The sequence below is a fragment of the Fukomys damarensis genome, unplaced genomic scaffold (genome assembly GCF_012274545.1).
Source record: "Fukomys damarensis isolate Sample0158 unplaced genomic scaffold, DMR_v1.0_HiC HiC_scaffold_32, whole genome shotgun sequence".
Taxonomy (NCBI): Eukaryota; Metazoa; Chordata; class Mammalia; order Rodentia; family Bathyergidae; genus Fukomys; species Fukomys damarensis.
The window spans coordinates 144,455-160,942 of record NW_022900944.1 but is presented as its reverse complement, the minus strand read 5'-3'; the positions used below and the strand labels follow the sequence as shown (position 1 = coordinate 160,942).

General features: G+C 36.0%; 1 protein-coding gene across 2 annotated transcripts in view; it reads right to left on the bottom strand.

Annotated features, from left to right (window-relative positions):
- The window catches only part of Rap1gds1 (Rap1 GTPase-GDP dissociation stimulator 1), a 114,633-nt gene that overhangs the window by 18,041 nt on the left and 80,104 nt on the right, over positions 1-16,488 (bottom strand). For both annotated transcript variants that reach the window (XM_010641009.3, XM_010641007.3), the window contains exons 5-10: positions 16,263-16,388; positions 6,662-6,805; positions 6,094-6,225; positions 4,575-4,709; positions 3,645-3,770; positions 2,840-2,979 (exon numbers count right to left, since the gene is read on the bottom strand). In XM_010641009.3, the coding sequence (XP_010639311.1) occupies positions 2,840-2,979; positions 3,645-3,770; positions 4,575-4,709; positions 6,094-6,225; positions 6,662-6,805; positions 16,263-16,388 (803 nt within the window). The remainder of the gene's footprint in view (positions 1-2,839; positions 2,980-3,644; positions 3,771-4,574; positions 4,710-6,093; positions 6,226-6,661; positions 6,806-16,262; positions 16,389-16,488) is intronic.

Here is a 16,488-nt window from a genome sequence, read left to right as displayed (position 1 = left end):
TTTTTTTTTTTTTTTTTTTTTTTTTTGGTGTGGGGAGTACAAGGTTAGATGAGGGTAAGGAAAATCTGTAATACATGAAATTCACTGGGGCCAGGGATTTAGCTCAGTGGTTTCATCACCTGCCTCACAAAGCGCAAGGTCCGAAGTTCGATCCCTGTACACAAAAATGCCTTAAAATGTTCAAATTTCAACTTAATGTTAGAACATCTGAGTAGTTTTGGCTCCTAAATATTGTTATTTAAAAAGCTGAGATAACTTTTTCTGCAAACATGTTTTTATGCCCACTAATGGTTTGGTTGTGTTGATACACTGTTCAGAATGCATTAATCATGACTGTTGGCCTTACTACCACAGGTAACAGGAATTTTATCTGAGAGTTCCAAACTCAGATGCAAAAAACGTGTTTCTCTATAATGTAAAAAAACAGTTAAGATTTGCCTAAACTCTAAACTACTGGTGGGAATACTCATGGACTGGAGCAAAGAGATGAAAAGATTCAAGGATTAAAAGATTTTGAAGGTAAACCCCTCGAAAAGCAGTGGTGGGGACTGGGAGTAAGCAAATGAGGGAGTGCCAGCTGCACATCTTCCTGCATCATCTGATTCTTTTTTGTTTGGTTCAGGGACCATACCCGGGACCTTCCTCTTGTGAGACAGGTGGCGGAACCCCTGAGTTAAATCCCAGCCTGCATCATCTTATTCTGATAAATGGCACAAACCACCTCGGTGCCAAGCCCCAAACGTGGAACTGTCCATAAACCACCTCCTCCTATCAGCCTTTTGGGACCCTTTCTCAGGTTCTCCTCTTTTCCATCCTCACTGCTACTGATCAGTTGAATCAGGAAATGCAACAGTTAGATCTGTGTGTGAAAAAAACTGTTAGATGGTCAAACTGCTCAACCCCAAAGGCTTTTTCATTTAGATGTTCATCATCTCATACGAATTATTTGGGTAACTTTGAAACTCTTCGTATTTCCATTAAATTCTAGAGTCATCTTTCTAAATGAAATCCAAATAATGGCACTTTGCTGGTTAAAATCCTTTAAAAGCCCCAATTCTCTTGAGAATCAAATCCATACACTCTCACTTAGCATATTATTCAATTTAAGCTCCCATTCTCACCCTCTCTGGCCACTGCCTCCATCTATTCCCACTGCATGCTCTAGTGATACTGCTACATTTGCAGTTTCCCTGTAAATTTATGCTGTCTTACATCTTTGTGCTTTGGTACACTTGTCCCATTACCTGAAAGGGCCTTCCCTGCTTTCCCTTTTCTTCCTGAAGGATTCCCTCTTAATCTGTAGAAGACCATCCCTTCTGTGACACCAGCCGGGGCAGCTGGCAGGAAAGGGTCACTTGTTTCCTCCACTTATACCTTGACAATGTATGATTTTTATACTTAACTAGCTCTTTTTACATTTGGATCCTCAATTGATAATTCTTTACCTGCCTACTATTTTAGTACGTATATTTAGTATTTACACTGTAAGCAACTAAATCCTGTTAAGTTGGACTAATGGGCCCGAGAGAAGAGCTGTGATGGAGCAGCATGAGAGTGCTATCAAAGGAGGCCACTCTGCCATTCTTCCTTGAAATCTGCCATCTTGCCAGCACACTACTTGGTCCTGTGTTGGTTCACCGAGGATGCAGAGGCTCTCAGGCTGGTCTGGGTGAGGCAGGAATTAAGAAGGCCCTGGTTAACACCTGTCTTTCCCCGGTGGAAGATCTCAAGATATGGTGTCTGATGGGAATACTCAAGGTGAACTGGCTGGGACAGCTGTGGTGGTAAAGTCTATTATTTATATGAAAGAGACCTAAATAAGTAAGGGAATACCTTTACTTTTTTTCTTGTGGCATATTTTATCTGTTTATAAATAAATAATAGTAAATTTGAATTCTAAAGTGGCTTTCTCACATACAATCACTATTGCAGCCATACAAGTGTAACAATCGAAAGGTTCATAAAAATACCTGTATAATATAATGTTACACTGCTGAGTTTCTGGACTGGGTTCTCACCACTCAGCCCTTTACCATCACCCATCTGTCCATTTGCTGATTATGTAGCATATGCCACACAGCTGTGATGGAGGCTGACACTGGTACGAGAATGCACCCGGCGTCATAGACTGCCTTGGTATTTCATTTCTTTTTGGTACCGGGGATCGAATGGTATTTAATTTCTTAATACTAACAGCTAACATAGTTGGCACCTGGCACACAGAAGATGCTTAACACTGAGGCTGATTAGCAGTGGTGATGATAAAATAAAACAACATCAGGATTAACAGCAATAGCACCCTCCATTCAGTAAATATTTCTTCTGTCCTGGTACACATAGTACAATGAGTTTACTGAATCCTCACAATCTTTGCAGGTAAGTACTGCCTCAGTTTTTATATATTAATATACCCAGATGTGAAGACACTTGATCATTTAAATGGCAGACATAAAATGTGAACCCATCTCTATTTTATTCTATAGATTTACACTCCCCCAGCCCCCTGGGCTTTGTTTTTGTTTTGAGACAAGGTCTTGCTATGTAGTACAGACTGGCCTGCAAGTTGGTAAGTAGCCCATTCGGGCCTCAAACTTGTGATCCTCCTGCTTCAGGCCCTGAGTGCTGGGATTATAGGTAGGAGCCACCACACCCAACCAAAGCCTTACTCTTAACCATGACGAAATTAACCAAACAAAATTTAAAAAGCTCAATCTTCACTTTTCTTCAAAAGTTTTGATTAATATATTCATATAAAACATAAAAACGCAAGCTCATAATGTAGGATCTACACATTGGCCAGTGTAATGTTTTGTAGTCAGTGGTTTCCTCTGAAACTTACTTTTGATTTACTGTGCCGTATGAGGGCAGAGAGCAGTCTGTTTGACTCTCCCATCACACCAGCATGATCTTTGGCTTCACACCATTCTACTAACCGTTCCACTAATTTAACATTCTTTCCCAGTTGTTCAGCAGCTTCTGCTGTTGGAAAGAAGGTAAATAAAAAGAAATCACTAGTAGCCAATCATATGAAAAAAATTATTAAAGATGTTAAGAGTGTGAAAAAAATTTATGTTGAAAAAACACAGCACAGTAATTTTACTAAAGCAAAAACTGCATACTCTGTACCTGATGGATTATTTGGCTTTTTCTATTAAGTTGAGAGCTTTCATACAAAATACAAAATAAATGATTTTATACTGGTATTCTGTTAGTACTCTGGCAGAGTGTAACAAAGCAATCAATACAGAGGGGTTTAGACTCTGGAAATACCTAATTAAACATAATTCATTTCTAGCATGATTTTCATTTCTGTTTCTGCAGACAGAAAAATGTTCTTCCTGTTTGAAATGTTGAGTGGCTCTGTACTGAAGTATGATTTTGAAGACAAAGTTAAAGACAGGATTATATGTAAGTTAAACCAAGCATGTATGTACAAATAAAGAGAGATAACACTATAATTTCCACTCAAAGCCAGGTGTAAGAAGCAAGAAGAGTAATGAACACGGTTCCAAAACAAATCTCTTTTAACATTTATTTGCCATTTATTTCTATAATTTTGAATGCTAAAAACCAAGTCCTTTTTCACCCAAAGATATAGTAAGAGTATCACACATTAATGCAACTTGGAAAAGCATTTCTTTTACCTTGTGCATCTATTAACATTCTTAGTGTTCCCAGAAGTTTGAACTGAACAGGAGGCATTTCAGATTTAAGAAACTTCAAAACTGTCTCTGTGACCCCAGCTGATAACATTTTTGCTTTATTTACAACTACAAAAAAAAGACAGTATAGTTAAAATGGTGTCAGTATTCTTCATGATAAACATTCAATTCAACACACACTTATTGTCTTTTTCTACATAGAAAAAAATCCTGTTATCTGTAAATTTTAAGGATAGGACTGGGTGTTCATCTGTGTAATTACCTTATTTGTCTGTAAGAGTGAAACATACAAAAATCATTGTAACCTAATCTCAAAATTTTACACATATAATTTAAGAAACTCTGAAAATGCTTACTTAGAAAATGCATATTCCTCAACTTTAATAAATCTTTTTCCTTATTGTTCTTTACCCGATTGTAGTAATATGTTGTAGACATTAATAAACAATATTACCGTTATGATCTCCACTTATTAAAAAAAGTGTGCACAATTTAAAAAATTAGCGTTATGGGTACAATTTAAATATACATAACCATCACATTCATAAAAAGATTTGGACCTGTACACGATATAGCTTGATTTTTCTTTTACTCCCATTCCCTTCCCTCCCCGCCTTATTTACTAAAGCTTTGTTTCCATTCTTTCCTTCTTTTACTGATTTTTTTTCCTCTTTTCCCCTCTCCCCCTTTCACAGGTTCCCTTTCTGCTTGAACAGTTTTTTCCTATTTCATATTATCTATTATACATTTTGGTCCTTATTTACCCTTTCACTATCTCACAAGGGTGAACAATTTGAAGATTACTTTTTTCCTTTTCTTGGCCCAGGAAGGTTCACAAATCACAGAATAATTATCTGTCCCCAACGGCAGATTTAATTTTCTACAGAGTTCCCTCCTGTTTTTACATTATACCTGGAATGGCCAGATTTCGGAGGGCACTTAGGGCTGCATGCTGTACAGTTACATTTCCATCTTCCACATGTCTGTCCAGTAAATCCATGAGCTTTTCTACAATTCCACTGTCTACCATATGAATGCAATTTCCATCTGAATAAAACAAAAATCATTTTATTCCTCTATAAAAAAGTCTAGGAGCATTTTGTAGTAGTGATCTACATTGGGGAAATTGAGCTGCATCAAAATAAAATGAATTCCAATTATTTTTCCCCTCAGATTTATAGATTTTCATTTTCTTGAGAAGTTCAATTATGAATATTCTCAAAACGTAACTACTGATTCTTAAAGTTTTAAAATCAGAAACATGACCAGAAAAATTCCTCCTTTAGAGTCTGATTATTTGTGAGAACTAGAAACTACATAAAGTATCTGCCAATGGCTTTTCTGTATGGTAAAGTATGGTACAGTATATAGCACATAGTTGTGTTTTGGTCTGGAATATAGTATATAGTGTAGTAAAGTGGGATGAGTCAACCATTATATTACACACATTGAGCAATCCTGATCTAAAAATCCAAACTCTGAAGGGCTTTAAAGTACAAATATTGAGGGGGCAATGACATAATAAAAGTGGAAAACTTCACAACTGATTTCATGTGTTTAATCATGTTAAAAACACATGTGAAGTAGAAATATTGCCTAAAATTACTTTCAGGAATACAAAGTGTACAGGAAATTATATAAATAAATTTCAGTGTGGATTTGGGTTCTGTCACAAGCTATCTCATGTATATGCAAATATTTCAGAATCTGAAAAATATCTCAAATCCAAAAATACTTCTCCAAGCATTTTGTTTTTGGTACCGGTGACCTTGAGCTTGCAAAGTAGGCAGTGGAACCACTGAGCTAAATCCCCAGCCCTTCCCCAGTCCTTTCCGAGCATTTTGTACAAGGATACTCAACCTGTGCTACATATTAGCCACTCATGTTGCAACAGAATTAAGCTAAAAAAATGACTCACATTTGCTGATACAGTATGAGTTTTCAGAGTGAATAGCAAGAGTGACAGATTTCATAAATAGAGGTCTATGTCTCTGAAATGTTATAAAACAAAATAACATACTCTGTACTGAACCAGAGGATTATTCATACTTGAGTTTTGTGGGTATAACAGTATAAATCAGGGCCCAATAACCCTACAATGAGTACTCTGATTGTCCAAGTAAAAATAAAATCACCAGGCCAAAAGAACATATTACCTATATTAGACATCTATTAGAATGGCATTCATGTTTACTAAGATCCGCAGCACAAAACATTCAAAAAAAGCACTCTTGACCTTAGTCATGATTTTTAAACTATCAGAATTTAAGGTAGGAAAGTCACTGTAAGTATTGCCGCCTTCTGAAAAATTAAGAAAGTAGCACACACATTTCTGAACTGTTACTATTTTAAGTACATGTGACAGGAAATAAAAAAAATTGAAAATGTAGAACATTTGATTTACAAAGGAAGAGCTAACTAATATGTTTACCATTCCTGGCAAAATTTGCAATCGCCAATGCTCCAGCAAGCTGTAGCTGGTGGTTATTTGATGGGATCCAAGAAAGGACTCTTTGGAACACACTGCCTTTCCCCCCTTCAAATAGTTTCTGCATGGATTCATCTGTAGTAAATGAAACAAATAAGTTAAATAAGAATTAAGAGAAACAAATCCATATTCCTAAATGAATATACAATGGGGACTACACGCCTCACAAATTATTAGGTTCATTATGGGAAAAGTAATGACTCTTTTTATAAGTTTTTAGATAACAGAGTCTAGAGTTTTCTAGTACAAGTTTCAAGGGGCCCCCTAGCCTTGGTCCAACTGGTACCACAGCTCTTTCATCTGCATAACAGCTCTGCAAATACTGACAGATAAAAAAGGCTCCTCTTTCTCAGGCTCATTGTCTCCAGTCCATGATGTGCTCAGACTTTCAGTGTCATCACATTAACAAGGAGATAGGAAAATGAGAAAACACCCACTACAATATCTGAAGAAGAAACTCAGAACATTTACAGTTTGACCACCATATTCTTTGACACAAATTACAACCTACCTCCAAGAAGTAGTAAAACCATCAGATCTGAAGCAGTTTTGAGTTCGGCGATGTCATCCTCTTTGTCACTATCTACTTTCTCCTGAACAATCTCTAGTAGACATTCCACCAGGCCTGCTTCCACCAGCTGTAGTTTAATAGCATCTAGGAACAATGTGAATAAAACAACCAAAATTTTAAATGAAACAGACCTGGTATAAACAATGTACTATGTAACCAGGAAAAGGCATGACTTAAGATATATCACCTTCAAACAAAGGAGTTTCAAAACAGTAGCTCAAATACACAAAAATTTATTTCATTTTTTCCATTTGAAATTATTCTTGTAAGCATTGCATCTCCGAAACAAATCAATTCTTAGCTCTGAAGGTAACTATCAATCAACTATAATTCTAGATCTTAAGATTATATTTAAAGGCAATGCTATATTCCATATGCCTATAACAAATATAATTGTCATATAAACTTAAAATACATCTACTAATGGGTCTTGAATACTTTTAAAAAATAAAGAGCTATTTAGTAAATTTTAACCAACACCAAAAGTATAGTTGGCCTCATTATTTATATAGATCCTAATTTGCTTTAGTGTGTGTGGTACTAGACAGAGATCGAACCCAGAACCTTCACACTGAGATATATCCCCAGTACTTTTTCTATTTTGAGATATTGTATTGCTAAATTAAACTGTCCAGCCTAGAGCACATTTTTGATTTTTCTGTCACAGCTTCCTGGAGTGCTGGGATTACAGGCGTGTACTACCACTCAGCTAAATGCTAATTTCTATAACCTTCTGAACGTTAGAAGTCATGTTTTTAAAAAGGGCTTGAGGTTTCATTAACTTAAAGCTTTGTTGGATCTTGGTTACAGAGTGGTTCATTATACTAAATTCTTTTCTGAATGTTTTAAAATTTTCGTTATCAGTTAAAAGAAAAAAAACTTTAAAGTTGATGGGTAACTTAAAATAGGGAAAAATGTATACATCAGTTATATTTAAAAAAAATGACCACAGTAAACTCAACCCCCACATTAAATAACTTTTTGGGGGGTGGTACTAGGGATTGAATCCAGGACCTCTGCACTGAGCTACATCTCAAGACTTATATTAGATTTTTTTTTTTTGAGAGAGGGTCTTGCTAATAAGACCAGATTGGGCTCAAACTTGCAATTCTCCTGCCCCAGCCACTCAGAGCACTGGGATTCACTATACCCGGTGAAATCAATTTTAATGCTCTCAATATATTTTCACTATAGCAATTATTCCACTGGAGGTTTTATATTTGCATTCCTATCTGTCTCCTGTTAGCAGACACCACTTATTACTCGGTTTTTAACTTAAACTGACTTTTCTAAATGCTTTGGATACTCCTTCAGAGAAATGTCAACTGACTAACCTTAGAAATACAATTGTAACATGGGTATTTTTAAAGTTAAATTTTTCAGATGTATTTTAGTTTGGTCATTGGTTTCCCTAAACTGTATGTGCACACATATACAACAACAGTAGTTTTAGCCTGCCATTTAGGAGGGGGAAAAAAAAAAGACTTTAAAAAATATATAGTTAAGATTTTCTTTTAGGTAATTTTTTTTTTTGGTACCAGGGATCAAACTTGGGCCCTTGCACGTGCAAGGCAGGTGGCAAAACCACTGAGCTAAATAAACCCCAGCCTCTTTTTAAAGGCCATTTTAATATGTAAAAATTTAGCCTTTTACTATTTTCCATGACTACTAATTTTCTTTTGAATATTATTTCAAAATACGCAAAATATTTAACCTGGAATGCTTTTTTTGTAAAGGTATACTTACACTATGTTATTTGGACAGTAGGGCATTTCCTTGGTTACAGAAGCAAGAACTAGAAGCATGATAGAAATTGAAAACTATTAGCTAGGCAAGGTGGTGCATGCCTGTAAACCCAGCCCCTGGGAGAGGCTGGGGCAGGGGGATCATGAATTGGAGGCCAGCATGGGCTACTCTGTGAGTCTGACGCCAGCCTAGACTGCACAGTGAGATCTTGTCTCCAAACCAAACCAAATCAAACCACTCATGAAAATACTAAAATCCTTGACCTATACAAACCCCAATTTAGACTGTATGTCAGAATCACTCTTCCTTTGTGTACCAAGAAAACCATGGATACACAAAGTACAGAAACAAGTTTTTAAAGATATCATTCTATTCACTACATGATTATAAAACAGAGGTAAAGATGTAGAGAACACAAATAAAAAACATGCAAATATTCATTGTGAAAGTCTGCAAGGAGGGTATAGGTAATTCTCTGGCATAAAACCGAATGAAGATTCATGATAAAATTTTCATTTTGCAGAACCATCAAATAAGATGAAAAATAAATTTTCCCCTAAGAGTAAGACCTAAGTCATTTAGAAAATGTAGAATGTGTTAAGATTAAAACCAGAGATGTCTTTTTACAGTTTCACTGTAATTCAAAATACATTTAGAAGAATTATATTTAGGAGACTTAAATTGTTTTAATTAGGATTAGCAAGGCATTCTGGCAGACAACTTAGCACATTTATGAACAATGTTTTGTCTAAGGACATCTGTATTTATCTATCTGTTTGCACACATATGTATGAATGTATATACACGTGTATATACGTTTATATGTTAAGTAGCCTTTTCAAATGGTGGACAACGCCCAATGTGGAGAAAAGTGCACCATATAAATAGTAAGCATAATCAATTATTAGGAAGCAAATTACCATGTGTCATCACCTAGCCCAAGAAATTCACTGCCAACAACCCAGAAAGCCCCTCTGTGCATTCCCAACTATAAGCCCTTCCCTGCATTCTTCTCAGTCAATATCCAGGTTGTTACAGTGATGATTTCTACACTTTCATTTCACCAAAATAAATCATTCCTAAAAAATTAGTTTAAACTTTTTGAAATTTATATTTGTGAAATCAACAATACATATTTTTCAATGTTGGCTCTTTCCGTTAGACATTATGTTTTCTATTTTTTTTTTTGGTACTGGGGATTAAACTTGGGACCTTACCTTGTGCTTGGGACACAGGCAGTGGCACCACAGAGCGAAATCCCGGCCTTCCCTTAGACACTGTGTTTCTAAGATTCATATACACTAGAACTGGGCAAGGTGGTGCAATTCCTGCACTTAAGAGGCTGAGGCATATGGATGGCTGTGATTTCGAGGCCAGCCAGGGCTACATAGTTGAGTTTAAAACTAGCCTGAACTACACAGTGAGACTCTGTCTCAAAAAAACCACATGGTAATGCACACTAATGTTTATAGCTGTCTTCATTCCTTTCCATAACTGCAACTTCCCCACCATCTGAATATACCATGATTTACTGATCACTTTTTTTTTTTTTTTTTGGTACTAGCGATCAAACTCGGGTCCTTGTGCTTGCAAATCAGGCGGTGAAACCACTGAGCTAAATCCCTAGCCCCTGGTCATTTTACTTTTAACAGTTACAAGTTTGTTCCAATTTTTTGTAATCATAAATAATGCTGCCCTGAATACATCTGCAATAGCTCCTGGTGAGTACGCACATAGGTTTGTGGGCGTACACCTAAGAATGGAATTGCTGAATCAGAGCAATGTCTATCCCAGCTTTAGTACATGTTATTTTCTGAGTTGCACCAATTTACACTCCTACCAGCACTTAATGAGTTTCCACACTCTCATCAATACTTAGTATTATAAGATTTTCCAGTAGGTATACAGTACTACTTTACAGTGGTTTTACCTATTATGAAATTGAGCATTTTTCATGGTATGTTAGTCATTTGGATTTTGTCTTTTGTCCAGTATGTACAGTTTTGTTTATTTTCTCTATTTTTCTTAACAATTTGTAGAAGTCTTTATATATCATACATATAAGTCCTGTCCCAATTATATGTGTAGTCTTGCACCTACTGGATTTTCACTTTTAATGTCTTTTGAAAATGGAAGTTTTTCCTCTTAAGGTAACCAAAGTTATTAATCCTTCCTTTATAATTAGAGCTTTATGTGGTCTGAGAAAACTTTCTATACTTCAAGGCCATGTTTTCTTATCTGATAGATTTTTCTGAATTAAATTTTATCTGGAGTTAAATTTTTTTAAATATAGTATGAAGTGTGTGTGTGTGTGTGAATGTGTGTGAGAATGTCTCCCATTACGTTTTTCTCATAATCCCAGTATTGTTTATTAAAAAGACTGTTTTGGAGTGATATTGTAAAAATCCAATATGTGTGTTTCTGGGCTATGTGATCTTCTCCATCCATGAAGTGGTACGAAACTGTCTTTTTAAATAGTTTCATTAGAATAAAATTTTGTGATTACTACCCAGGTAGCTCTGCTACCACATTCTTTTTAACCTTATTTTGGTGATACAGTCTGGATTTGAAATGTGCACCAAAACACATGCTACAGGTTTGGTTGCTGATGGACTATGGAAGTAACTGAATCCTGAGGGCTCTAACTTCATAATTTGACTGCATTAGGAGGCCATGGAAACAGGAATAGAGTGTGGCTGAAGGAATTAGATCATGGCAGCATGACTGTGGCAACTGTATATTGTCCCCAGTCCCCTCCTCTCGCTCTTGAATTCACTCTCTGCTTCTGGCTGCAAGGAGGCGAGGCGCTTCACTCTGCAACCTTCCACCATAATGTTTTGCTCACAGCAATGGAATCATTCAAACACTGACTGAAACCGCTAAAACCATAGGCAAAAATAGAGCTTTCCTTTTAAATTGCTTTTCTCAGGTATCTCAAAACAGCAATGGAAAGACTGACAATTGGCTATTCTTGGCCTCTTGGGATTTTTGATTAGAAATGTACTGAGTCCACAAATCAACAGTGGGAGGAGATCTACATATCGTACAACAGAGGTTTCCAATCTATGAATCCATTTAATTAGGTCCTTAATTTTTCTCAATGATTTTCTAGTTTCCTGTCAGAGAACTGGCAAATCTTTTATTAGTTCATTCTTAGGTTTTTCTTAGTTTTCATACTATGATAAACTATTTTAAAATATTTTCGTTTTTGCCAGTATATGGAACTATAGGAATTTATTGTCCATTTGGACTAGAAGCCTGTCAAAAAATTAAAAATAACTGACCAATAGATTCTTTGGAATTGAACATACATTACCATAAAGTCTATGAATAATGACAGTATTATTTCTCTCCCTTCCTTCACTGGATTCCTACAATACAATACTGAAGAGAAGTAGGGACAGACCTCCACATTTCTAATGTCAAATGATATGCTTTTCATTTTAACACAGAATGTGATATTTTCCATAGGTTTCTAGTAGATACCCCTCTCAGAATGAAGAAATTCCCTCCTAGTACTGGTTTAGTAAGAATTATAAAAAATTATAAAAGGACAATCATATCAAATGGATTTTTTAAATGTGAGGTCACATGCTTTACATTTTCAAAATAAATGCAGTCTCTGGCATGATTAGTTTAACTATAGCCCTAGAATTAATGTGCTACAGTTTTAGACAAACTAGTAAGTATATTTGCTTTTCCTCCTCTCCAGAAGAATATAATTATTTCACTTTTTTATTACTTCCTGTGTCATGCATACTTTAAATGTATCGGATCATGGTGTTCCTAACATCTTAGTACTTGTAAGATCTGTAGTAAGGTCTCCTTCTGCAGTCTTGATTTTCAGTTATTTGTGCTTTGTCTCTCTTTTTTGCTGACTGATCCTACTTTAGGGATTTACCAATTAAGTCTTTTCATGCTAAACTTCAAAAGTTTAATGCTTATAGTTTATTATCACGTTTTTACTTCAATAATTCTAGCTCTCCTTCCATGTATTGAGTTTCTTTTCCTCTAAATTCCTGAAATGAATAGTGAACTCACTGATTTCAGTGATATTATTTTTCTAATATATTGATGTAAAGCACAAAATTCCCTCTCAGTATAGCTTTAGCTTTACCTCTATCACACATGATTTGAAAAACATTTTATTTCCATTTTCATTATTATAAATATTTCCTCCAATTTTCAATATAGCTGTTCTTTGATCTCTGAGGTATGGGAAACAAATTTTTTAATATTAAAGCAGACATTTCCTAGCTATCTACTATTAGTTACTAGGGTATTGACTTAGGTCAAAGAAGCACTCTCTACAACTTAAAATCCTTTGGAATTTGAAGATTATTTCATGATGAATACAAGTATTTATAAATGATTCTAAAATATGTCTATTAGAAGGGGAACAAGAAATAGAGGGAGGTGGGAGGTAGAGGAGGAAAAAGGAACAAAAAAAAAGACTATAGTAATAAAAGGTCCAGTTCACTTGGAGGGTTAAACAATTACACATTACCCCAAAATGTAAGAATTAAATGTTTTCAGAACTGTGAAGAGAAAGCGACATCTATATGTATAATGGAATATTTTAGGACGTTTTTCAGTAATTTACAGAACAAGCAGGAGAAAGTATGATATAAAAAATTTGAGGAACATAATTAAGAAAACTGATATAATAGACTATTTTATTAGTACATGTTTGTAGTTTATAAAGAATATATTTAGGGACCAGGTATTTAGCCTAGTGGTTCCGGTGCCTGCCTCAGAAATGCAAAGATCCAAGTTTGATTCCCAGTACCAAAAAAAAGAATGCAATTATTGTGGGGAATTGGTAAGGTATATAGCAAACTTTACCTCCTTTTTTCATTTTCTTTCTTTCTCCTCCTCCTCTTGATCCCCTTCACCTTAGAGAAATATCTACTTTCTTACTTCCTACGATCTTTTATTTTGCTCTTTATTTATACCTTGCTCTTCTCATATAAAAGAAATGATATTTCAGCTTGTATGTCAGATTTATTTCACTTAATATTATGTTCTTGGTGCATCCATTTTTCTGTTTTTTTGTACCAGGGATGGAACTTGTGCAAGGCAGGCGGCGGCACCACTGAGCTAAATCCCTGGCCCTGTATCCACTTTTCTACAAATGACTCAAGTTTATCTTTCCTTATGGCACAGCAGCCCTTCATTGTGTATAAATACTACATTCTTTCTACTCATTCACCTATTGATGGATGTACAGGCCACATCCAAGATTTAGCTAATATGAACTGCACTGACACCAACATGGGTGTGTATGGCTCATCGTTACGTAATGTTTTTAACTCTTTCAGGTAGATATCTAAGAGAAGAGCTGGGTCAAATGGAATTTCTAGCTTCAGTGTTTTGAGGACTCTCTACAATGATTTCCAAAATGGTTGTACTACTACTTTACATTCCCACCAACAGTATAAAAGGGATCCTTTTCCCCACATCCTTGCCAGCACTTGTTATTAATTTCTGATGACAGCCATTCTTTCTGGATGGAAGCTTAGAATCTTAGTGCTATTTTAATTTGCATTTCTCTAAAGGTCAGCAATGCTGAGCATTTCTTCATGTGTTTATTGGCCATTTGAAATACTTCTGTGAAGTATCTGTTCGTTTTATTTTGGTGGGGTCTACTCTTTTTAGGCATCAGTTCTGTGTGTGAGATACAGCTGGCAAAAATTGTTTTCCCATTCTGTAGGCTGATTTTTTTTTGTCTGTGCAGAAGCTTTTAAATTTGTCATGGCCAGGTGTGGTGGCTCACGCCTGTAATCTCAGCACTCAGGAGGCAGAGGCAGGAGGATTGCCGAGAGTTCGAGGCCAGCTGAGCTACATAATGACTTCAGGGCTAGCCTGAACTATAAAGTGAGACCCTGTCTCAAAAATAAATAAATAAAATAAACAAATTTGACATGATCCCGTGACAAGTAGTCTTTCAAGGAAAACATTTAGGCCGCACACATTTAGTGCAATTACTGAAATACTGCATCTTAAATCTACTATATTTTTACATCCTATTTTTATTCCATGTTTCTGGTTCCCTTTTCTTCTCTGGGTTTGTATTGATTCTGTCTTTTTAAAAATTCCATAAATCTTTCTGTTTGATAGTTACATATTATTTTTAAAAACTACAGTCACCTTAAAAGTTGAAATCATTAAATAATCAGAGTCTAATAGCTCCTCCTGATAATGCAAGAGTCTTGGGATCCTTTAATTCTTATTTTCTCCTGGACCAGCTCAGGAGGCTGAAGGGTCTGCACCAGAAAGATGTAGGGTCTGGGCTGGAAGCCAGAAGGGGACATCCAAGGTGAAGAAAGAGAAGGGAGCCTTCCTTCTTTGTTTCCTCTTTATAGGAAGCATTCAGGTGACAAGCTACCCTAGGGTGAGTCTTCTGTCTTCAGTAAATCTCTTTAGCCACACCCAGAGATACACTGATCCAATTTAGCTGGGGAAATTCTTAATCAAGTTGACACATGCAGTTAATTGTCACATTTTGTGACTCCAAAAAATATAGAGAGAGCCTTTCACTTTATCCCCTCCTCCCCCAAGGACTGAATTTAAGGCCTGCACACTGAACTACATGCTCAGTCCTTTAAAAAATTTTTTTTGGAGACAGAGTCTCTGTAAGCCACTAAGCTGCCCAGGCTAGGCTTGAACCTGTGATTCTCTTGCTTTATTCTCTGACAGTGCTGGGATTAAAGCCATGTGCCACCATGTTTCCACCTTGTTTTCATTTATGTATACTTTACTCTTTTTCTTTACATATCATTCAGAATTTCCTTCCAATCTATGTTTCAGTTCAAAGGTTATACAGATTCAACTATATCTAATCTGTGGTTAAACCCATCCATTAGGTATTTAATTCTGACTAAATTTTTCAATTCAAGAATTTTCATTTCTTTTCCAAATCTGTTATGTAATATTTTATAGTTTCTAGTTTCCTTCTGAAATTTTCAAGCTTACTTTTTTTTTTTTTTCTTTTGGTACTGGGGATTGAACTCAGGCCCTTGAGTTTGCAAGCCAGGCAGCAGAACCACTGCGCTAAATCCCTGGCCCTCAAGCTTACTTTTAACTCTTCAAACATCATAAACATACCTGCTTTGAATCACTGTCAAGTAACTGTATGTGAAGGTCTAAGGCTGTTTGTTCTTTGTGCTGGTCATTGCGTCTAGTGTCTTGTCCCCTCATGTGGGTCGTCCTCTGTGACTATATGCTAGACATTCTACTGGAAAACCACTTAAAAGGGGGGGGGGTTTGTTCCCTCTGTTTCACTTTGTCTTCCTGTGATGCATCCCCCTTAAACCTTTTTTTTTTAATCCAAAATTAAAAGGGGGGGGGGGTCTGTTCCCTCTGTTTCACTTTGTCTTCCTGTGATGCATCCCTTAAACCTTTTTTTTTTAATCCAAACAAGGCTTCACCAACATGCTCAATGTTTGTAGGCCCAGGATTCTAACTTTGACTCCCTTTTCCTTACAGGAGTACAGAAGTAGAATTTAGCCTCTCACTTGCTTTTTTGGGATTAACAAAAATGGGTTAGCTACGGAAGTATCTCTGCTAAGATTTTAAAATCAAAGCAACTTCCAAAATACCTTTCACCAATGTGGGTAACAACTGTGGAGGAGATAATGGAGTTGAAGTTAGAGATACCAAAATAATGCTTAGCACATCATTAATAACACAAAGAAGGGTTTTGAGGTAAAGAATTGGCAATTAAACAATATTAGAGAAAAACCTGAATAAATCCACATGATCAAAAATCAAAGAGATGTATTTATTTTCTCACCATTTTCTGCCAAAGGAGCCAGAACTTCAAAAATCATCTCTCTCTTATCATGCTCCACTTGTTTCTTGAAGAGTCTGACCAGCTCTTCAGCAATATTTGTACTGGCAAACTGTTCTTTACTTGACTCTGCAAGCCAAAGGGGAGAAAATTTAGAATAAGTAAACACAATGAAACCCAGAAATTTGTTTTCTACTTGCAATACAGTACTTGCTCATTCTGTACCACT